Source organism: Mobula birostris, chromosome 4 (assembly GCF_030028105.1).
Source record: "Mobula birostris isolate sMobBir1 chromosome 4, sMobBir1.hap1, whole genome shotgun sequence".
In the NCBI taxonomy this organism is placed as follows: domain Eukaryota; kingdom Metazoa; phylum Chordata; class Chondrichthyes; order Myliobatiformes; family Myliobatidae; genus Mobula; species Mobula birostris.
The window spans coordinates 85,475,224-85,499,780 of NC_092373.1; the positions used below are offsets into that span (position 1 = coordinate 85,475,224).

The window sequence follows — 24,557 nt, forward strand, 5'->3', positions numbered from 1 at the left end:
TAAAGAGAACAAAATTCACAGGAAACATTCTTTTTATTAAAGCAAGCTCCTACCTCCAAATACGCAGACAACGTCATGTATATCTTCTCTCCATATGGGGTCACTCTGTTGAGCAGCAGGGAGTTGTGCATGGAGCTGTCCCAGCCTGCTTCAAATCGGTAAAAGGTTCTGCAAAAAGGGCACTATCCAGTCAGCATATGCCGCTTTCCAAACGCCACTCAGCTATTTCGTTTTTTGTTTTCTTCCACAAATAACAGGAATCAATGGGAGATATACTAGTCACAAAATTTTATAGAAAATCTGTAAACATTTTTGGCAGTTGAATGAGTAATATGACATAAACCCAGTTTTGTTGATTATGTCAGCTACTGATGATGTTATTTCCTCGAGGAGACGCTTAGAACAGGCAAAGGGAACATGCCCAATGGTTTGCTCTGTGTGCTGTTGGCTAATTATTCACCTGCAGGTGTCATGATCATAAGTTGTGAAAGGGGAGAATGGGAGTCAGCTAAATTGGGAAACAGGGAGAGGGATAGGTGCAAATTGTATGGAGGAAGGGTTTGTAATAAATGTGAAAGACCCTAATAACTCTTGAGAGATAACTAAAGTGCCGTGTAAAGAAACTGAGCTACTGTCCCTTATCATCTGCTAAACAACGCAGGCAATTACCTCTCTGATTCCGGTAATCAGGGAATGCAAAGGATAACAGCTATATAAAACTTTGATTACATCACGCTTGGGAGTATTGCATGCAGTTCTGGTCACTACATTACAGGAAGGATGTGCAAGCTTTGGAAAAGGTGCTGAAGGAGTGGTTGGATAAACCTGGATTGTCTTACCTGGAGGTTGGAGGCTAATAGGAGACCTGACAAAAATTTATAAAATTATGAAAGGTACACAGCCATGGATAAAAATATCAAATTCCAGAGGGCATGCACTTAAGTTGAGAAGGCGAAAGTTAAAGGAGATGGGCAGGGCAAGTTTTTTTTACACAAAGGATAATATGTCTGGAATTCACTGCCAGCAATGGCGGTGCAAGAAGATATGCTAGTGGCATTCAGATAGCCACATGAATATGCAGGGATGGAGGGATATGGATCCTGTACAGGCAGGAGAGATTTAGTTTGATTCAGAATCGTGTTCAGCTCTATGTGCTGCGCTGTTCTATATTCTACGTCAAATCTTCAGTTACAACCAGCAGTGAGAAAAACATTGGCTCACTTCCGTAAACTCAAAAGTGTTCAGAGGGACAATATGACCCATAGTCACAAAAATAGGAAAACCATCAGGTGTTAGTGATTAGAATTATAAGGAGACAGTTCTATCAATCCCCACATCTATAAAACTGAACTCCGCTACTTGTAGAGAAAACAAGAAACAATTTGATGACATTTACAATATCAAACACCATTTTGACAATGTAAAATGCATGTTGCCTCGGGATTAATTTAAATGCTGGAGTTTTATAAATCGATCTTTCACTGTTCAAATTATCAGTGAAAGGCAAGGAGTGCAAGGCAACTATTGACAAGAACATAGTATGTCAGGTGAAGACAGGTAGCATGGAAAGAGCAGCACACAGCATCTGTGGAACACACTACAACAGGAAGGATATGCATAAAGAGCTTGTATGAAAAAGACACGAAACATGGGCATGAAGTGCAAAGACCAAAAAGACATACAGAATGCAAGGGATTTATTATGCAGCAGAGGACAAAGACAGGGACAGCCAGACATAGGGGTGTCCATTACAGTTTTATACGGATTACAACCCTTCATTTAAGTAACATGTGGAGTTGTTTTCAGGTGGGGATCGAATGGGCTCGGCTGGTTCATGTGTCAAGGTTAAACTCTTAAACAGGCAGGCTGATTGCTTCACTGGAAACTTTAATGCTCATTCCCATCGTCCAGCTCCGCAACCAGGAACCTGAATATGTATTACATGCAAGTTTCAGTCAAGAAGACATCAGTGGGTTTGGAGAGTTTAGTTGTCAGGAAACATCTAGGAACTATTACTAGAAGTTAAAAAGGCACGGAGAGATGTTTAAAATGCACCATGACAGGGCTAGGGAAATTAAGTTGATGGAATGTTTGTATTAGCAACTTTTGATAAAGAGGAGTCACTTGGATTTTTTTTGCCTGTGTTTTTCTCTTATAGAGGCTGAATAATCTGCAGTGCATTTACAAAAGCTCTTCCTGACTAATTAAGGATTGTATTTGTAGATCACGAGCTGCTCAGTGGTTTTGGGCCCTCAGGGACAGTGGGACGTTAATGTGAGCCACTTGCTTGGTCACATTAGCCAACTCAACGACTTTAACAATCTCACATTTATTTTGTTTTATTCTGGAAGGGAATAACTAATACATTTTTGGCTGGCTCAAGGGAAGATTTTCTATTGTCTCATTAAAAATATTTCACCCCCTCCCTAACCAAACCTAACAGGATGAGGTAGGTCCAACCTCAACTTTGTTTCAAGAGTTGGATATAATTTGGTATGTTAAACCAAAGAGTCTGTCTGTGTACATCACTATTTTCAAACCACCGATGACAGCTCTTTCTGCTAACTTTCCTTTGAGGACACTGCAGCACTGTTTTCCCCAGCTTCAAGCCTACCCACTTAACAATGGGTTTGTAGCAGTTAGGCCACCTCCCCCTTCGCTGGGTTTGGTAATCACATCCCATCAACTCCCTGTATCAGCATATCTAGAATGATGTTACTCCAGTTCCTCCATACATCACTCTCCCAGTATCCTATCTTTCTCTCTACTGATAATCAGCTCCATCTCCCTTCCATTGTCAACTGTGGTTAATCATTCAGATTACACTATTTTAATCCCTGAAGATGGAGAAGATGCTGGCGAAGTGAGTAGAATGTGAGAAGGTGAATTCATTCCAACATTTATACTGGGCCTTAGTAGGTCTCCTGCCACACAGAATTCAGGTTCTCTGCACCTCTCTTCTTACATGGCTGCAGCTGATTACACAGAAGTGCTGGATAATGAATCAAATTAGAGCCAATGGATGTTATTACAATATCATATTCTCACAGATGGTCTGGGAAGGTGCCTCATTTTTAAGTAGAAAATTGGGACGACCAGGGATGAGTTGACAAAAAAAAATTAGAGTCTCTTGAGGTGAAAAAGCTAGGATTTATTGGTTGTGTGCCTGAGGTTCATAAATATTCCTTTATAATGAACTAGCCCTGAGATCAAATTGTTCTTTACGCTGAGTAGGCAGAAGAAGGAAGCCCTAATTTTAGGGGGTGTCAGTTCAAAAGGGAAATGATTGTGCCTTCATGTCGCCAATATGGGCTTCATGACTGGGAGAAGTGGTCAGGCATTCAGGGAGAAACCTCTCATTAATGGTGAGCTCGGAGTGCCCCTGCTTAAGTGAAAAATTACATTAGGAAACGACAGGACAAAGACAACAGACTCAACACCATGAATAAATGCTTTCATCACCTCTAATTTACATCAAAACAGTTTTACAAATGCTTTACCATGCATGGTTCACAAGGACTTCCACCTCTGGTATCACAAGTGGTTCCTTAACTTAAACTTAATTGAAATAAAACTAACATTGTTGGTCTAAATGCAGAATTTAACAATGGCTTCTTAAGCCAATCGGAATTCACCCATATCCCAGAAGCAACTATAGTAACATAGAGGACCTTTACCAGGGGTGTGCGCAGGAATTTAATTTTGATCTCTTTTTGAGGAATACCTTTAACATTTACAATTTTTATACATGTGGGAGTAGCCTTAGTGTGTTTACTGATTATTTCAGGGCTCATGTCCCTGCTGGACCCAACTGCGCATGCCCCTGGCTTACTCTACAAGAGGCTGTCGCCAATAAAACTCCAGCATCTCACTTGTGTAATAAACCATTTGAATATGTTGACTTACAGAAGAAGGTGTGGACAACCACTTCTCTTACATCGGAACACAATATGCAAGGTTCGGTGCACGTGGTCACTTAGGATTAAAAATGGTTTGATTTTTCTCCGCCAATAGAACCCTATCAACCTTTGACCGTGTGTATGGCCATTCCAAAAATCTCCTTGTAACCATAATTTCTGTTGCTGTTGCGGCTTTTCAGAATTGGAGCTTGGGATAAAAGCACATGACACAACACCACAACAGGAAGTTCTATCTATAAAACATAGTTTACAGTTGAAGGCGTTTACTAAAAGACAATTCTAGAACCGGTTCTTCTCCTTTGGGAGGACCTCATCCTCGCTGCTCCTTGCAGATGAAGCAAGCAAGTTCCTATCTCATGACCTAATGTAAGTGTGGTGCAAAAAATAAACAGTTCTAGTCTCTTCACTTCCCTTGGCAAACCCATGTCTCTAGCTATAGCAATCTTCTCCTGAAGGATGTCACACTTGGCAACGTTTTACTACCTTGTGCCACAGTAGGTTGCACAGCTCCTAGTACTCTGTATATCAGGATCCTGACCCTTTCTCCTCAGCCAAGTGATACTCATTCTAGAAACAGATTTAACTGCAATTACAGACTTGCAGTTAGTGGGAAAATGGGGAAAGAAGTACAGAAAACTTGAATAAGAATAAATTGGATAGGTACATGGATGGGAGAGGTCTGGAGGGTTACGGACTGGAGGTAGGTCAATGGGACTAGCGGAATAATGTTTCGGCACAGACTAGAAGGGCCGAATGGCCTGTCTTCTGTGCTGTAGTGTTCTGTGGTTCTAATGTAGACTTCTCGCTATAAATAGTGGACTGAACTGGGGTAGGAATGGACTGAACTAGTTTGGTTACCACACATTCAGAATTATGAGTCTGTGGTACTGCAAGTGAGGTTCTGACTCAGCAAATAAAAATACAAAACTGCAGATGCTGAAAACCTGAAATAAAAAATTGAAATTATTGGAAACTCTCAACAGGTCAGGCAGCATTTATGGAAAGAGAAATAGACTTAACATTTCAGATTTGAGACCAAGGGTCTGAAATGTTCAGCAACAAATATTCTGCTGGAGGATCTCAGCGAGTCAAGGAGTACCTGTTGGGGGAAAGAAACTATCAAGGTTTTGGGTCAAAATCCTGAATCAGAACTGCATCAAAACCCTGCTGCTCTGATGCAGGGTTTCAACCTAAAATGTTGACAATTCTATGCCCCATAAGTGCTGCTCAATCTGCTGAGTTCCTCTCAGATGCTGATTTTGCTGAACCTGAAGTACCCGCAACACTAACTCACTTTCTCTTTTTGCAGATGCTTCCTGGCCTGCTGAGTGCTTCCACTTTTTACTGCATTTATGTTTCTGCTAAAGGACTGAGTATGAGTGTTGTCCCTCAACATCTCAGGACTTTATGTGACTCCCTGCTCAATGTGTTAATGAACTGATTAGCAGAGGGCAAAGAGGAACCGTCCCAAGGAAAATTAGAGCAGAATCTTCAAAGGACTTAGGGCTGTTGAGCAAGATTAGTGGGGAAAGGGAAGGTTGGTTGTGGAACAAGGATAAAAGGAGAACATTAATATACAATGCCATTAATGATTTGTCAGAAATGAGTTTTAACCTGTTCGGGCTGGGTTTAGCAAATCATGTGTTCTGAGCTCACTCAGAACTGTACAAATAAAATAATGTAATCAGAAAAAAGAAAAATATCCAGGCCAAGAGGTAACTTTAGCAAGCAGAGCTGTTTGTATAACTTCGGTCAGGATGGGTGAGGTGGCCAATGAGCTTATGATAAAGCAGATTTGATATGGAAGGAGCAACTGTCAGTTTGGAAGGTAGGGGCAGGGAGAAGGCATGGAAGGTACAAGTACTGCCAGCTCACGAACAGGATCAGTCCAGTCCAGTCCAGACTGGGTCTGTCTGCCTGGCATGCCTGACAAATCTTCCTCTGAACTTTCATCTAACACACCCATTTCAAACAGATTAAAGCTCCTTAAATTATAACCATTATTAAATGGTCAGGTCTTGCCCATTTCTAGTATCAATTTACCTTTCACCTTCAGGCACCATCCTAACTTCCTGCTGTGATGTTGTGAAAAGAATATTTAATAGTGCTCTCAGCCAATCTTGATAACTTAATTGGGGGTATACAGGCCACAATGGGTGGCAGATGAACATTTTTTAAAAGAAATATGCCACTAACAAAAATAATCTTAATAAAACCAATTTTTAATGGGGAACGGGTGCAAATCTTTACTGTCTTTGGTGGCATGCAAGATGCATCAACTGGTAAAGGAGAAAAAACTTGTGGGTGCAGCCCGTCAGTATCTTTTGACATGTGCATCGAGCATGGCTCCCAGATTTTCAAACCCCGCACCCATCACGACTGATTCAATATCGGATTGAGTGCAGATGTCAAACTTTGAGCATGCTGGCTTGTTCAAGCTTGACTACAGCAGAACCAGAAGATTCAAAGAGGCAGTGTTGCTCTTAAAGACCTGCATGTGGCCTCATCATAATTACTGAGGGTCTGTCTCCCATTTCCTCCAGAGGCAAGTACAGAAATCGAAGGAGGCAAGCTTCAGGTTGTTTTGCTTCTCCTATCTCAACCCATATCCAAATATTTCAGAACATGGAACTGTCTTTACTCACTACCAAAACTGCTTCTTATACGTCAAAAACTATGTGCTACTGATACTTTCTCCTCTTCCTCCAAAGTGCACCCTACTTAGAAACTTTCAAGCTTAAGTTCAATTTTCTAGCAGCTCATATTTAAAATCCCTCTGCTAACATAGTCCCAGTGGGGTGCTCCAGTATTGGGCACCTCTATATATCAATGCCCATATTCAGTTCCATTCAAATCCCAGCCTATCCTGACAGCATCTGGATGTCTGAACTTACTGCTGCTGACCAGTCCTGAAACACAGTGGGTTAACAACGCTGTCTGCTAGCACAGCATCTACCCCGAACTGTAGAGTATTCCAAGGATTTAGCTGGTTCTACTTCAGATGAGAGAGTTCCTCACATCTTCAGGATGTTCCGTGATCTCCAGACACAAGAACGGTGAGAAAATGCAAGCAACACTTCCTCCATCCCCCATTCCCAACAGGTTTTGACTTCTTGTCCACATTGCCAGTGGACAAGATGTTTCCAGTGCAGATAATGTATTTGGTGTTCATCTTTCTCTTTCTCTTGCATGCTTTGTGTGTGGAACCTTGTGCTGGAGAACTTATCTGCCAGTTCCTGCTCCTCACCTCTCTTGGGAATCTTTGCGTGTCCCCATTGCTCCCTTCTTAATTGACTTCAGAAGTGACACATACTTTACACCCTGGCTCCTTCATTCTCATATATAGGAAGTCCATGGCCACACCTTTGGGACAGTAAACAGACCTAATTACCTATGGAGTACACAGTACAGAATGAAAGCAAGTGTTTTTTTGGCCATTTGAGCTGTCACCTATAGCTTTCTTTGATTTGAACCCCACCCCTATCTCCCATCTAGCATAGAAATTAGTCTTCAGTTGCTCATTCCATCCCTCTTTTTCCATTTGGTCAGTCTCATGGACCCAGCAAAGTCCCTCGAGAACTCTGGTTCAGATGAAGGGTCTCAGAACTGAACTATCTTTCCTGCCTTTGAATGCAGATGTACAAACGTTTGTACTTTATGACTATGCACCTGCAGGAAAGCTTGTTATTGCTCCAGTTTACTGAGATTTTCTTCAGCATTAAGTCTCTACATGGAAACACTGCTGACTTGCTGTGTGTTTCCTCTGTTGTCCCCATTCTGCATCTCCAGATTTCCAATTTGTTTTAACTTTTCCACAGCATTTAAGTTCAAAAACCGCTGACAGGATTGCAGGTCAGTAAGAAGGAAGACTGTCTCTTTGATCAAGGGAGATATCACAATCTTGCAATAAAGACATTGTAAAGGAAGCACAATTATCATTGAGGGAACAGTAAGTTAACAGGCACAGGACACCAACATAGGAGTTAAGTAAATCAAAACAAGTGATACCAGTGAATGAAACAAGAGAAAGGACAGGACACAAACTGCAGAGAAAAAGAGCGAAAGAAAAGTCACTGTGTACCTATTGTCATTTCCGTGTGTTATGCTTTTAGTGAAGCCAACCCAGAGACAAACACAAAAGGGGAAAAAAAAGAAAAAAATGTCAGAAGTTTAGTCCTCAGGATGTTAGATGCCATGTCAGTCATGCCCACCTGAGCAACAGAGAGGGGTGCGGTTGGTGAAGGAGTGGTGGGATTGGGGTAAAGGTAAAAGTAGATACCCTGCCCTCCACCGCCAAGTCTGCCATCGAGCACTAGTGTGCAGCTTCCTTCAAAGGATCAGAAAATTCTGCAAAGACCTGTTAATTGTTTAGGGCTTCCAATATCCAGCTGCACAGCTGAGTCACCAGGTACAAATGAAGGGAAGAAAATGGTTACTAGACCTTGTCTATACAGCTATTGCAATGTCTTTCAACTTGGGAGCAGTCTTGATAGATTGTTATTTGAAACAATCCACCAGGATTACTCCCAGTGTACACAGTGAACCACTGGGCACCATTATGCTGTGAGTTTCAACAGCAATTAATATTTACACTGGTGAAGAAGCAGCAACTCAATACTGTTAAATGGTGTGCAATTTTCCTCTACTGGATGAACTGGAGCTCGATACAGTTACTTATGAGAAAATTCTGCTGATTAAACAGGAATTCTGTACCTGCGCTCACTTTGATGACAATTCCAAGTATCAGTAATTCGGCATAGGAGGAATTACCAAGTTTTATTTTCTTGATAAAACAATAAAGTCTCAAGGTACTCAAGGCTAAGAGGTCTTCCAGTTTGTGAAGTGGTTTAAGGTTTTATTCCTTGAAAGCAAAAGATTTTCAAAAACAAAACTAAAAATAAATGAAGAAACTCAATGTTTTACCACAAATTTTAATAAAGTTGAGGAACATTTGAAGATCATGGATTTAATTAGCAGTTCCATGAGTATTTCATAAAGGCAAGTTTAAAGAATATGGCAAGAGGAGTTGATGAGCTTGCTTTTATCTACTGGCTCTGTTTTTTCCATTCTGATTAGCAACTCTGCCACAGGAAAATCTTGCATAGGAGAATAAATGGCTAATTACAGGCTCCGTTTATCTGCCAATTACTAAATAGACCCTCTGAATTAATACACTTTATCATAGCAAAAACTCTTAGGAATTAAATCACCCATATAGTCAGACATCCTTAATGTGCTGCATTAAAAGAAACTCTGCACAAATATAGTGAGACACCCTTATCCAGCTGAATCGATGGGGATTATACACAGTGAAACACCCTTATTCTATTGAATCAACAGGAACTCTATACAGGGAGACACCCTTAAACTGCTGATGCCCCAGTTCCAGCTGAACAAAGAGAGATTCTGTAACTTTACACAGAAAATAAACCTCATCCCACTGAGTGAATTGAAACTCCATCAATATGCAATGACGCGTCTTTACCCTGTATTTGCAGAATGCCAATATTGATGCGCAATAAACTTTACTGAATGGACAGTGGATCCTTAAAATTCCCAAATTTTTGGGGAAGATGTGTAATCTGTCAATCTGACACAATCAACAGATGCTCAGTATCCACTTTGTATAGCCCTTAAGAAAATATGTTGATGCAGATTCTCACTCTCACACCTCTATGACGTGTAAGTCAGCAACCAGTCTCCAGGTTTTCCCTTACTAGCACACTAAGTCAGAGAGTCATAAAGTCATGCAGCAAGGAAATGGGGCTTTGGTCCAAATAGTTTATTCCAATCAAGATTCTCATATAAGCTGGTTCCTTTTGTCTGCACCTGGCCCATAAGCTACAAAACCTTTCCTATCCGTGTGCCTTCCAACTGGCCGTCACGGTAGCATCGTGGTTAGTGAGATGCTATTACAGCTCAGGGTGTTGGGAGTTTGAGTTCAATTCCAACGACATCTGTAAGGAGTTTGTACGCCCTCCCCGTGGAATGCGTGGGTTTCCTCCCACAGTCCAAAGATGCACCGGTTAGTTGGATGATAGGTCTTTGTAAATTATCCTGTACTCAGGTGAGGGTTAATCGAGAGGTGCTGGGCAGCACGGCTCGAAGGGCCAGAAGGGCCTATTCATGCTGTAGTTCAATAAATAAATAAATAAAATGTTTTATTAGTTGTTATTATACCTACATTAACCACTTCCTGTGGAAGCTCATCGCCTGTATGTACCATCCTCTGTGTAAAAACGTTGCCGTAAGTCCCTGATAAATCTTTCCCCTCTCACCTTAAACCTATGTTCTTTAGTCTTTGATCCCTAATTCTTGGGAAAAAGTCTGAGTACATTCAGCCAATCTATGCCCACTTATGATTTTATACACCTATATAAGATCACCTCTCAGTCTCCTACACTCCAAGAAGAAAAGTCCCAGCTTGTCCAACCTCCCTCTATAACTCAGTCCCTCATCCTGGCAAATTTATCTTAACTCTTTCCAGTTTAATACATTCTTCTTCTCTAAGGATGATCAAGACTGAACACGATACTTCCACTGTGGCCTCACAACTGCACATCTTCTATACTTCGAGCCCTGACTGGTGAAGGCCAGCAAGCCAAAAGCCTTCTTTACCACCCTGACGACCTGCGACTCCACTTTCATTGCCATAAATCATGATCTGTGTTTGCCCATGTGCAATAGCAATAAAGCTTCGGAATTCATCAATTGTCAGGTTAAAATGCATGACAACAACTTAATGCCTTTAACACAGCACACCAGAGCCCACACAACTACAAACGTAAGGATTAACACTGCAAACTTTAGCACATGCAGTAACCTTCTACAAGCCCTTCCTGCTTCAAAAGAAATTAACACAATGATGTATGCAGCAGTGGAATAGCTCCCCATGATCAACCCTGGTCCTTAGCATCACATCAGTCCTTATAGCATTGCCACTGCAAGCGCTACATGCAGCCTTTGACCTTCTCAGAGCTCATGGAATTGAGCGTCAAGCCGAATTGAACTGGCAATGCTTAGGCAGGTCTTTGCAGAATGTGGTGAAGAGAGGAAAAGTGGAAAAAAAAGAAACAGTCCAAATAAATTAAGATATTAATTTAAAGAAAACCAAAGATTTGGATGGGATTTCGATGCCTGAAGCTGTTGAGAAATAAATATTTGAAGGATTTAAAACAAAAAAAAATACCTAGGCATATCCGAATCAAGAAATTGCCTGCAAAAACACAAGAACAATACCTTGTTAGTAGACTCAATAAAGTACCAGTGGTGACGGTAACATCGTAAAGCAAAGCAGTGGACAGCAAAGCTACGTTCTAGGAGATAGAAGGTCACTAAGGCTCATTGTTCATCAGCAGTGCTATATTGTGTGAAAGTTCATGTTTCTAGCCTCTTAAAGCAATGATTTTAGCCAAATTATTAATATGGAGCAAATAGAGTTTTCAGTAAAAATGAGAGGAACCTAAACAATCGAATGTTTTGTGTCTTTCTCTCCAGCACTAAGCCAGCTCCTACTTTCCAATTTAGAATCTGTTACCTAGTAGCTTAGAAAATAATATTTAAGTTTCATATTGAGGTCAGACCAAGGATCAGAATGCCTAAACTGAATTGTTGAACACAAATTTGCACAAGTGAGTACAGTCAGCCCTGTCGGAAATGGGACTGATTTCTACACTTGAAGTGACAGAAAAGTAATGGGTGATCAGATTTAAAGAGCAAAAGGCTCTCCCTTTTTAATATGTTGTCAGAACTTCAGATGCATTATTTATAAGCTGCTTTGCTCAATGATAGATTGAAAGAATAAATATGACATTAGTGCAGCCACACTTGGAGTTCTGCTTGGCTTTGGAACTCATTTCTTGCATGGAGTGCAAATCTGGCTGGTTTAACTCACCACTGTTGGCCAGCAGTGCAACCCAATACCTGCTTATCCCAGACTGTTTATTTCACCAAGCACATGCTGTTCTGGGAGGTGTGTATATTGGCAATGTTTTGATTGATGCTGCATCCACCCATAGGTATTTAGTGACCTTCTATGCTTGCAGCAGCAACCATGACCAGGTGGTTAAAGAAGAACATAACTGTGATTATTTGCTTTTTTTATATATGATTAGTCACGTACTTTTGCAGCAGCTACAACAAAACAAATGCAAGTAACACTCACTCCCTTTCACCTGCATACAAACATACTATTAACCTTGATCAAACATGCTCTTTCATTTGTTCTCCCAGGTGCAGCCTCACTTATTCACTCATACTCATTAATATTAGTTCAAACTCAAACACAACTTTCTTCAAACTATTCAACACTTTCTGTCTATGTAGTTATGTAGGTGAGAAGTAAACACTTTACAAATGTGAGATAATCCGAGTTTGTTCACTTCCAGTATTAATAAAGCTGGATATCTTACCCAGTCTAAGATGACAGGTGGTAAGAAACATTGTGGACTTTTATTTTAGCAGGATTTTCATTGCTTTTAACCCACATTTCCTGTTGGTAAGAGGTCTTAAGAAGGGCCAGAAGGGAAAATAAATGCCTTGATAATGCTCTTTGTGGTGCCAAGGAGAACAGAGTTGTTTCTCAGTGAAGTATTTATCTCTCTGTCCCTCACCACCATCACTGGTTGCTGAAACATCATGATCCCTGCTGCAGTCTCTCCCCACAGAAAATTTTCTCATCCCAGACCACAATATTGCCTTGAAATTGATGTCTCCCCTCAAGCTGGTCCTCAGTCATCAAAGCAATCACCTCCTTGTTTTCTTCTCCCTGGTTTCTCAGCTGTGACCTTTCCCTCGCCTGAGTCAGTCAGACTTACCGTCAGGAAACATCTCATGAAGACATTAGTTAGGAACCTGGAATTACACTCAGCAGATGATCCAGACAACTCACACTCTCATCAAAAAGCTACCAGATATACCATTCTAATCACACAGTGTACTGGAATCTATTATTGTTCGAAATAAACCATATCAGCGAATCCCATGGTAAAAGGGCAGTGTGTCACCAGTCCCAGAGTATCAAAGTACATTTAGTCATTCACTGTTTCTCAAAAACTTCATTCTATTCCGGGCTTATTAACTTGCTTGTACAACACTGCAGATTCGGTCAGTTTCTGTCATATTCAAGACATCCTCAAGGAGCGATGTCTCAAAAAGGTGGCATCCATCATTAAGGATCCCCATCGCCCAGGACATGCCCTCTTCTCATTACTACCACCAGGAAGGAGGTACAGGAGCCTGAAGGTACACACTCAACCATTCAGGAGCCCTCTGTATTCTGATTTCTGAATGGACAATGAGCCTATGAATACTGCCTCACTACCTTTTTAAATTTTATTTTTGCACTACTTATTTAATTTAACTATTTAATATATGTGCTTACTGTAATTCACAGTATTCTTCTCTATTGCATCGTATAGCTGCTGCAAAGACAACACATTGCACAACATATGCTGGTGATATTAAACCTGATTCTGATATTTTAATTTCTGCTTCTAAATATTGAGGAGGCTTTCATTGACTTTGAGCTCCTTTAAATTGGGAGCCATTCTGTCAAAGGCTCCATTCATATCTCATCAGTTTTCCCTGGTCCTTGTAAAATAAGGGCATAAATGACCCCATGAAGTTTCAAATGGCTCACACATAATCACTCATTTTTAAAATTTTGAAATATATTAGTAGATGGGAGTACCAGAAAATATCAAAAAATGCTATTACACAAGTTTAGATGTGTAGATGGTCAACAAACTGCACAATATCAATGGAATGATTAATACTGTTAATCGGTCTACTAACCAAGCAGTGTTGAAATTCTCACAGGTTATTAAGTTGGTGCTCTGAAAAGAGGTGCTAATTTCCTTTGCTTCAGCCTCAATGGCGATGGAAAGTATCACTCAAATCCCAGGGCCAAATGAAAAGTGAGCATGCTTGGAGCAGGACACTGGGAGAATTATTTTATCCGACCATAAATAGTATGTGCAACAAGCTGGCACAGAAGATCACTGCATTATGTATGATCTCATCTGCTTGATCACATAACTGTCCATGGTACATAGCGGTTAGCATGATGCTATTACAGCTCGGAGTTCAGAGATCAATTCTGATGTAATCTGTAAAGAGTCTGTACGTTCTCCCCATGGAGTGTGTGGGTTTTCTCCGGTTGCTCCGGTTTCCTCCCACAGTCCAAAGACGCACCGGGTAGTAGGCCAATTGGTGATTGTAAACTGTACCATGATAGGGTTAAATCAGGGATTGCTTGGCAGTGTGGCTCAGAGGCTCAGAAGGGTCTGTTCTACGCTATATCTCTAAATAAATAAATTTTTTTAAAAAAGTAGGATACGGTCACCAGTCCCTCAAACCGACACCACCATTTATTAAGATCCTGCCTGATTAGATTTTGATATCACTGCAAAGTCAGCATTTGTTACCTATCGCCAATCAACAGTTAACTGCATTGGTGGGTTGGGAGTCACTTGAAGGGCGTACTGGGTAAGGAGATTTTCCTTCTGTTACGACCATCAGTGAACCCTTGGCTTTTTCCTAAAACTATCTAGTAGTTTCATAATCAATGTAGCTGATACTATCTTACTTCTTTATTATTGAAATTTAAAGTTAACCATATTCTCCTGTACCAACTGGGTCTAAGAACAGTTAGAAAGTTCTAGGAACATTGGACCCTATTATAGTCTGTATTCAAATGAACTAGGTGATATGTTGGTTTCATCTAAAAAGAGGAACATCTCAACTCTCATGTACAAATTTATGTATGACGTACGTCTCTAATACCATGTCAATTTCTCAGATTTCAACTTAAAATATCTGGAACGTGGTGAAAATAAAACAAAACTGCAGATGTATATCTGAAATAAAAACTGGAAACAGTGAAAATATTCAGCAGCTCAGGCAGCAACAGCGGAAAGAGAAACAGAGTGAATATTTCAGATTGAAGACACTTCATCAGATCTAAAAAGGGATCCGGCATCTAAGAAAGCAAGAAGTTTTCTTAGATGCCAGATGCTGCCTGACCAGCTGAGTTTTCCAGCATTTTAATTTGCAACATGGCTACGCAACCAGCACTGGTGTTATCCACTGTTTGATTTTAAAATACTTTGAGACACCACAAGGAGAGATTCAGATTGAGTTATAAGGTCCTGTCATTTTCCAGGGATCTGTGTGTCCAGATTTTCCTCTCTGGTGGTGATGGTGGTACAGGAGAATATGTACTTTGCAACTGGTTGCAAAATTGGAGGGATTATTAGTTCCACTGCTCTTCAGACCAACACAATGGCTCCCTATCATTTTTGGTCTGATTAATAACAAAATAATGTAATTTTTTGTTTTAAACTATTGCCAAGGAATGTAAAGCACAAAACCAATTTTGCAAAGGGAACACTGAGAAGTCACCAATCCTCAATTAGTTGAAATAGAAACCATTGTCATCTACTGAATTGAAATCAACACTCTTAAGGTAAACTCACAAAATGATGGCAATGGTTTATATTCAATAATGCTTTGAAAGTGCCAATCATCTTATGTATTAAGTAATAATACTTGCTCAATGTTATTGTTTTTTTTTTAACATTTTTCATACTTTGAACAGTCTGCACACAGTCCTCACTATACTAAAGTAAATCAGTAAATGGTATCAGAATTCCTGTCTCGTCACTCTCAGGTAAGGAACAGCATGGGTTTGATGCAAAACTTTCCCTTATACTAAATTCATGATACGTCCATTGAGGGACTGTTTAATGAGGGAATGCTAGAAGGATTTGTACTCTCTATATAGCTGTGAATTTAATCTGGAAGTGTCAGATGATGGAATGCTAGAAGGAGATTTGGTCTGTATTCAGTTGTTGTGTATCTGGTGGTTGTGTAGCTGGGACACAGAGTGAGCTTTCCCTTGCATCTGTCTATTCATTACCTAGGTCCATCTGATAATACAGTGTCTAGAGAGGCACTTTCTTTATTTAATCTGGGGAATGCTTTACACATTAATGAAAGTTTTACTCAATTAACCTTATGTTGTAGCTCAGGGAGGAGCAATCTGTTTCAGAGTGGAGAGCTAAGGAGGGCGGTTCTGAAACAGGAACAACTGCTGGGATGTTTGACTTGAACCACAAAATAATGATGTAGAGGCAGAGACGTGGGTTGTAAGAGGGAAAAGACGTAAGTGAGAGTACTGGGAATCCAAGAGAAGAGGAATGACCTGGAAATTGTTTTGCAATTTGTTAGATGCTGGCAGCTTCAAAGTGGGCACAAATGATTCAACTCTCTGGCCAATGCTCAGTGTCTAACCTACCGATCCTCCAGGGATGGATGTGTGTAGCCTGCCGTTAAAATATTCAAGGACAGGATGTTAGGATCGATGACAGAATCATCTGACTCTGGAGTGTTCCGGATCCGACCTAAGGAAGAGACAATATGCGCCTGGTTACTGAGAGCAGAGAAAGCACATCCCATTCCCCCATCCGCACTACTTCGATTGAGTAGTGAACTTCTGTGGTTACTTCACAAGTTTGCCCATTCTTGGGATTTATGTTCATCTCTTCCCTTATTATCTAAACAGTTCACCACGTGTATTGTCACAGGGTGAAAACTCAGATGGCTGAAAGGTCAGCCATTGCACTGGGTTTCTCAGTGGTGCTCTAGAGGTTGTACCCTTAGCTCTGACTCTATGAATGTGAAGCTTAGCTTGACTACACTGACCTGACATGCAACCGAGTAAGTGGAAGAAGCATTGAGCCAATGGAGAATCCCTTCTTCAAGTGAAGCATCAAATGTCCTGACTCCCATTTTGGATAGTTCTAATAGTGTTATGACACTATGACCCAGATGAACGCAGGAACTCTGCCTGGTGTCTTGACTAATATTTAATCTCACCCAACAATACTGAGAAACACACTGGTGCAGAAATTTTATTGATAGTTGCACTTATTGTTTAATAGGAAACCTAATTAATCATCTCCCTGCATGGATAATTGAAGTGTAGGGTCATCTCCAAGGCATTAGGTGTGCACAGTGATTTCACTTGGTGAATTCCACGCAAATAAAAACACAGTTGCAAAATTCAACCGTGCATTTGTGGTTTATGAAGGGTGCAGCTTTATTTCTGCGACAGTTATTGTTCTTCTCATTTTACACTATTAATCCCTGCATCAGTGTCCTATACTGACGACACAGGATTGTTGGATTGTCAGAGGCATGTGGCACTCTCCCCAGAAATCACCCCAGCACTTGCATTAGAGAACAAATTTACCCCAAATTAGCAAGAGTACTTGAAGAGACAGCTGAATCCCATCACTTGTTAGAAGACTAGGTGACAGAGTTTGCAATTTACAAACAACTTGGACGTCACCTAGCCCAACGTGCCCTTCCTTGATGCCAAGTTTTGTCTGACAATGGGTCTGTAAAATTGCTTGGCATGATTTTCTAAGTTGAAGCTGCTTTTACTATTTTGGCCTTTTTTTTCGATTTAGGCTCTGCCTTTTGATTTGTAAGGCCAATCAGATAACTTGATCTTTGCATTAATTGCTTTCCTCCCTACTTACCTACAACCAACTCTCGCACTTCCTTCCAATGTATATCACTTCCGGTCTCATGCACGATCGTCACTGTTACCCTCCTCTGGATTCCCTAGCACAAACAGACAATAGGAATGACATTAGTTGCTCGAGCCACTTAACTCTAATCATACTATGACAAAGCTCTTACGGCTTGCGACAGTCTCCACATGGAAGGTCTATGTACTGGGAAAGAAGAATACACAAACATTACATTTTTATGACCATGGTATTAAAGCTTTCTCGTTCAACTGTAGGAACCTGTTGCATATGTGAGCTGTTCTGAGTAAAAGGAATCCAATGTCACACAGTAAGTCTGAAGTGACTTTGGGCTGTTTCTATCATAATGTGATTTAACCACACTCTAAAAGTTCTACTGCTCTGATAAAAACCTGTACTTACATACTCTCCTTACAATGCCTGGCTTTGATAACATCTCCCAAATGTATGTGACAGCATCTATATGTGCTCCTATTGGATAAAGCTCGATGCCAGAGGGTTTAATTTGCAAAATTTAACTCAGTTATCTCTGTAACAATATACAAGCTCACTAGATCATATTGCTCCTGCTTAATTCTTACTTACTTGATTACAAGAGTGAATTTGTTCAATGGATTTTTCTTTGTGTTACCCACAAAGGGAAATTCACAGCAGTTCTCACCCCAACCTCATTTCTGCTCAACACCATGCATCTATTTCACACTCACATTGATTTGCCAATGGGTCACACACTGGAGTGGGACTCAGGCTGCTATCGATAAGCGTGAAGGAGAACAGCCTGGTATGGCCTTCCCTCCCACTGTGTAAATGGAGGTTGATGAAACAACAGAGAGGCTCAAAACGAGGATCAAAGTAAGACTAGCCAAACAGATAAAGAGGCACTATGGGTTAGAATAGAGAGGGCTGGTCAGAATTTAGAGATCACTAAAGAATCACTCATCCAACAAGATATCCCATATTCTGCCAGGACTACAAAGGGGTTTAGAATAAAAAATGGAAATCAAAGAAAAAACGTTTACAATCCAATTCACATTGGAAGAGAGCCCTGTTGTTACTGTCAGTTAATGACATTTCTAAATCCTGTTGTTAAATACTGAACATAGTGTAAATTCCCTCAAATATTCATAACCCCTTACTACTGAACACACTTTATCTTGACCACCCCAACAACTAACTGCAATCCACGTCTGTCGAGATCCCTCACTACCAATCTACTGACTGTAGCCCATGACAATTGACACCATCCACTACAAGTGTATCATTACACCTGGTCCCCTGACCACCAATTGCAGTCACTATAACCACCTTTACCCATCACACTCCATAACAACCGATGCCTCCATCTTGACAAATGACTGTAGACTAAGTAATCCAACCATCAGCCCCTACACCAGCACATCAAATTGTTGACCCTCTATCTAACAATCATGTATTTTCACCTATGATCACACCCTCTAGACCCCCCACCAATCCTTAGCAATAGGATTCCTTCCCAGAGTGCTTCACAACTGGAAATGGCAGGGGATATAAATGAAACTCTCTTGACTGAGCAAAGACTGTTCTCTCTTCCATATTCTACAATGTTACAAAGGAGCTCAATGTAAACTAGAAGAAAAGTACTCACCTTCTGCAGCAAAGGATGAACTGCTGGAAAATTTCTATAGGTTGGGAAACATTTCTGAATGCAAAGTGTTAAGTCAATGTCGTGGGTTGAGATCCTGCAGAAGGATTAGTATCTCCCAACAAGGCATATAATAACCTTTGGGCTTAACACTGAATTTCAGCTATTCAGCCATTCTAGCCTTCTATTGCACAGCTCCAGGCACAGTTTTTATCTATCTCCTGCTTTTTTTCCCCAGATTTTATTGTCCCCTGCTATCCGCAGTTCCCTTACATATACCTTATGTTAACTATTAGTCTTTAGTTCTGAATATCTTCCACCACCTCTCTTATGATATCTCTCCTGCCTTTGACAGACCATCATACCTGCGTCCTCTCCCCTTTCCCTTCCTCTGCAACTTAAAACTTTTGACCTCTAGCTTCTCCCAGTTCAGGTGAAAGGTATTGATGCTGTGTCACCTCCTCTGACTTTCTCTGAACTACCGACTGTGTCCAGAAGATTCTGTTGTAAAGTGCTGAAGCTCCAGTGGGGGACCCACAAATGAGATGATTGTCACCACCTGTGACCTGATAATTTGACATGTCTTTATTAACATGGATCAGTTTTCATTCAAAGCCAAGGGGAGACACGTATAAAAGAATAAACTTTTCAGAAACTTAAAGAGTCTGACTCATTTGAGACTATACGGTAGTACCTGGTGTAGTAAGAAAGTTCCATGACAGGGCATTCCACCTCTGTGGTCGACTACAGCGGGAATGTACCTGCAAAAGGAAAAGGGAGACATTGTGTTCTACCGTCTACTGCCTATCTAAATCAAGCAAACATTAAAGGAAATGTTCGCTTTGCATTACAACAGACTTTTGTTTTCTCTTCTTTCTAATATAATTTATGTTTTTCTTGTGAAAATTATCTCTGATGCCATGTGTCTGTGATGTTGATGCAAGTTTTTCTTTGCATCTGTGCATACATGTACTGTACATGTGCATATGAAAATAAACTTGAATTTGACACGCATTGTCAAATCTGGTCTGATGAGTAACTTTGGCAGCCTGAACTTGAGCTTAACAAGGTGTTCTTCATGTTACATACTGCAATGGGTGATGGCACTTACTCTCCAGTAGCCTCCAGCTCACAGATCTCGAAGAACACCAGCAGGTCATACTTGCCCTGACACTGCCCTGCCGTGGGTCGGCTCATGGTGCTTAACTTGGTTGCTGGCACTGGAAATAAAATAATCATTAGTCAAGGCAATGGAAACAACCAAGTGTTTACCCAAAGCTTGCAAATGGCTCTATTATCAACTTCCAATAGTATCTGTTCAAAAAGCTGCTGTTTTGTTCAGCTGCAAAATTGGCATGCAAATTAGGAACTGATCTTTACTTTATTTTTCAAAATGCAATTAGTGACAGGTTCAATTCTGTCATTACTTTAACATTCTTTTCCAGTAGGTAATCAGAGGGAATAACTTGGCTGGGATTATCTTGAAACAAGGGAGTCTGAGGAGAAGTTTAAATTATGGGTGACATAAACATTAAAAAAGTTTTCCTTAGCAAGGGATTTAGGGAGTTAAGAAAAAATATTTAATCCTGAAGGGGTCATGCATTTAGAAGGCTGCTGGAGGCAGAACCCTCTCTCATATCTACATAATGTACCCAGATGGGTACTTGAAGTAACTGCAAGGGCCAAGGACAAAGACTGGGAGTAAGGATTTAACCTGAAGTCCATGGGCATGTTAAGTTAATTATCTCCTTCCACATGATAGATTTCTATGGCAGTTGGCCAACTCAAGGAAACAGACATTTCTTTGGACTTTTTAGAGATTAGATTCACAGGGCACCGAAAGATTCGTATCACACAAAATACTACTGACAATCAAACAAAAGCTCACTGCCTTATGTAAGATCAAAACGAAACAAAACACAGCAGACACACAGGAGTTGAGAATAAAGACACACAGGAGTTGAGAATAAAGACCACACAACACACAGCACTAACCAATCTCACCTATATTCAGATACATTCTATCTTTCTGATTGTGGATTCTTAAGGGTGATTCACACATTGATAAGTTAAAAATGTGCCAGAAGTATGATTTTATTCAGGGGTTCCATCAATCCCGAGAACTTCACTATTCCACATGTTTGTGTTGAATTAGTCATTCAACAAACCTAATACTAATTAGAATTAAAATGAGTTCTTGTAGCAGCACTTTCTTGTGCCATCACACTTCACTTTCCTCTCCAGTTCTTGCTGGAATGAATTGGAACTAAAGGAATTAAATTCAAAAAATTGCAGAGAATTTTGGCTTTTGTTCTGGGACTCGTTTACTTCAGTTAGAAATCCAAACTGCTAAATCCCACCCCTAAGTATGCATTCCTCTCTGTATAATAATGCAATCTTTCTGATTCGTGGCTTCCCTTCAGTTGAAACTTCTCCTCTGAAAGAATAACCTCCCTTGCTGAGATTATCTCACACGATGAAAGATTCAATCACAGCAGAGAATGATTGGAACAGATATCCTTACCCCTGACCATTGACCAAGGGCACTCAGTTGATATCTGAGCTTTCTTGAATCAAAAATAACATACTTAAGTAAAAGGACAACAGCTGAGCGTGATTGAATAACAGCAATGGACCAGGTGTGCATTGTCTTACAAGATACGATTGGTTCCAAAACAGCTCAGTTATGAATCGGTATATTTTTGGCTTTCAGTTGTAAATTTGGTGCTTTCTAACACTTCAGCCTTGTTTTCCATTGGGAAAAGGCACCAAGGACCTCTTTTTTGTTGCCTTTAAACACAAACCCCAACTTTGTTCATCACTGATTTGAATCACTGATTTGACATAAACCTTAGGGAAATCTTCCATCTTAGGTTCAGCTTAGGCTTGTTAACTTTCAAATGTAAAGAAACCCCAACACTGACATCAATATCAAATATGCCAATTCTTTTCTGAAGTCATATCTATTTTTGATTTAGTTGCACACTCTTGTCCACTGTTGTTTGTTATTGAGTGAGACACAAGAGCACAGGACTGAGAAATGACACACTGTTGTGTCCTATGGGAAGTGATTTTGAATTGGGTACATCACCAGGGCCAAGGGAAGTGAGTTGGACAAACTTGGGATCAGCATTTTATACAAGCAAACAGAATGTTGAGTCCTCATATATCAATATTTGGGAACTTGCAGGAAAAAAACTCTTCTTTAGGGAGGATGCTGAAAATTACAGGCTGGGGTTCCACCAGAAAAAGAGTGCTTTTCTTCGTCTGGTCCAAAATCAAAGAACAGAAGAGGAAAGGGGAAAGGAAGAATCCATAAACCATGGCAGTTTCGGATTATAGCCACTTCCTACATTATAAACACAAGAGATTCTGCAGATGCTGGAAATCCAGAGCAACACACACAAATGCTGGAAGAACCAAGCAGGTCAGGCAGCTTCCATGGAAATGAATAAACAGTCAACGTTTCGGGCTGCGACCCTTTATCAAGACTGGAAAGAAAGGAGGAAGAAGCCAGAATAAAAAAGTGTGGGGAAGGGAAGGAGAACAAGCTAGAAGGTGATAGGTGAAGCCAGGTAGATGGGAAAGGTAAAATACTGGAGAAGGAACCTGATAGGAGAGGAGAGTGGACCACTATATTATATGTTCAGTGGGAAGGAAAATGTCCTGAGTTTGTGAGTTAGAATTCATATTCATAAAGGACAGGAAGTGGGGAAGATGAGTTATCCATGGTGGAGATGAATTAGGTACAGCAAAACTCCAAAAATCTGGTATCCAATTGTTTGGAAATCCTACTAGTTTTGCCTCACTTGTTAGTACACTACATCATCAGTAGTCATCCATGCAGCCACATGCTTGTGAGGTTGGTTGTATATTACTGGGTGCACAGGTTGGGCGTGCAGCTGGAGCCCTGGTCAGGGTGGAGAATGCCTCAGTCAGAGACATGAGGATGGGTTTGCAGCTGGGTCCAGGGTGTAAAGTGCTTGTTGGAGTCAGCTTGTACTGATTTTTGCCAAGCTTTTACTGACTGTATCATGGTTCTCGTGCTCCCTTTAAATTCAACGGGGCTCTGTTTCCCATTCCGCTTAAGCTCACTGAGTTCATTAGAAAAGATTTTTTTAAAAATAATTAACAAAGTGTCTTGGACTAAAAGGAGTAATATCCAGTTATCTGGGAAACCTATTTGATTGCAGCAAAGTCCTGAAGATACAGGATTATCAGAGTTTTACTGTACAGTAGTGAGAAGTACCAAGAACACTTTAATAGTTCTGGGATTAGGCGATGAATCAGCCACCGATAACTGGCAAAGTATCCAATCAAAGAGACTTCCAACAGGCTCCATTACTACAAACCATGTGCCTGGGCTTTCCTGACAGCACAGCCAGGGTAATTGGGGAGGGGCAGGGGAGCACACTCCTCCTCCTCGGAGAGATAGGAAACAGCAACACTAGCAGCAGACACGGCGTGCATGGACAGCGAATCCAGGAACGGAAGGCTCAACCCATTAGGCATCAGGTGTCTAATCAAAACAAGTGCTTTCTCATTCTCTGCCAGATGTATAATGGAAACAGAAAACAACAGACATCATGACATTGCATCAACTCTGACAGGTTGTCTAATGAAGAAAGGAAAACATGTTAGTATTCCCACCCCTCCATGCGCTAGAGAAAACCGGAGTGTGACCTCGGATATTATCCAGCCCTGGGAGATATCTCTGATTTCAGGCGCTTTTACTTTGGGAACTGAGGCCAGCTCTCTGCCCTGATAGTACTTGGTAAAAACAGTGCACTTCTCAGACAGGGTGGCATCGTAGAACAACGAACCACATCTAATATCACATGAGAAACAGCTGCTATCACCAGTCTGGCAATTAAGTCGCACAAGACTTGGTTAAGATGGTCAATATGACCATTTCTGGCACCTTTGGTCAAACTTTTCATCCAAAGTACATTTTGAGCTCTTGCTATCCTCACTGCCTCTGTGTTGTGTTGCTCAAAGTATAAAATGAATTATTATCTGAGGTGGGCATGAGGTAGCTAGAGGGTTGCTTTCTTTTGACCCTATTCCACTGTGTGTCATCACCTCTGCTGGCATTCTCCTGCAATGGAAAGGTGCATGGCCAGGATCATGGGTCTGGAACTCGGTGAAAGCTCTCCAGTAACAGTCGCACCTAGCAACATGTGAGGAGGGTTGAGGTGGTATATTGTTTTCGAGGTCAGAAATTGGCATCTTTTAAGAAAGATGTGGTGGGAGGGGTTTTGGGTTGAAAGTTGCTCTCATGGTAGTGCAGAAAGGCTGCAGTAAACAGACAATGTTATTGGAAGTGTTGTCGCGGAACCTGCTCTGCCAGTCACTGGTGTTTGCCCACTTTTGATCTTCCTGACATTCCAAAATCCATTCTCTGAGCACATTAATCAAGATTTTTACAATTATACTTGTTTTTCCTTTTTCCTACTA

The 24,557-nt window shown here is 40.8% G+C and overlaps 1 protein-coding gene across 3 annotated transcripts in view; it reads right to left on the minus strand.

The window, feature by feature from the left end:
- Window positions 1-24,557, minus strand: part of kif1aa (kinesin family member 1Aa) — a 503,440-nt gene that overhangs the window by 268,356 nt on the left and 210,527 nt on the right. For 2 of the 3 annotated variants that reach the window (XM_072255711.1, XM_072255713.1), the window contains 6 exons: window positions 20,212-20,320; window positions 19,795-19,861; window positions 17,468-17,552; window positions 16,219-16,324; window positions 11,110-11,136; window positions 54-168 (listed from right to left, as the gene is read on the minus strand). In XM_072255711.1, the coding sequence (XP_072111812.1) occupies window positions 54-168; window positions 11,110-11,136; window positions 16,219-16,324; window positions 17,468-17,552; window positions 19,795-19,861; window positions 20,212-20,320 (509 nt within the window). The remainder of the gene's footprint in view (window positions 1-53; window positions 169-11,109; window positions 11,137-16,218; window positions 16,325-17,467; window positions 17,553-19,794; window positions 19,862-20,211; window positions 20,321-24,557) is intronic. The other variant, XM_072255712.1, reaches the window with a different exon arrangement.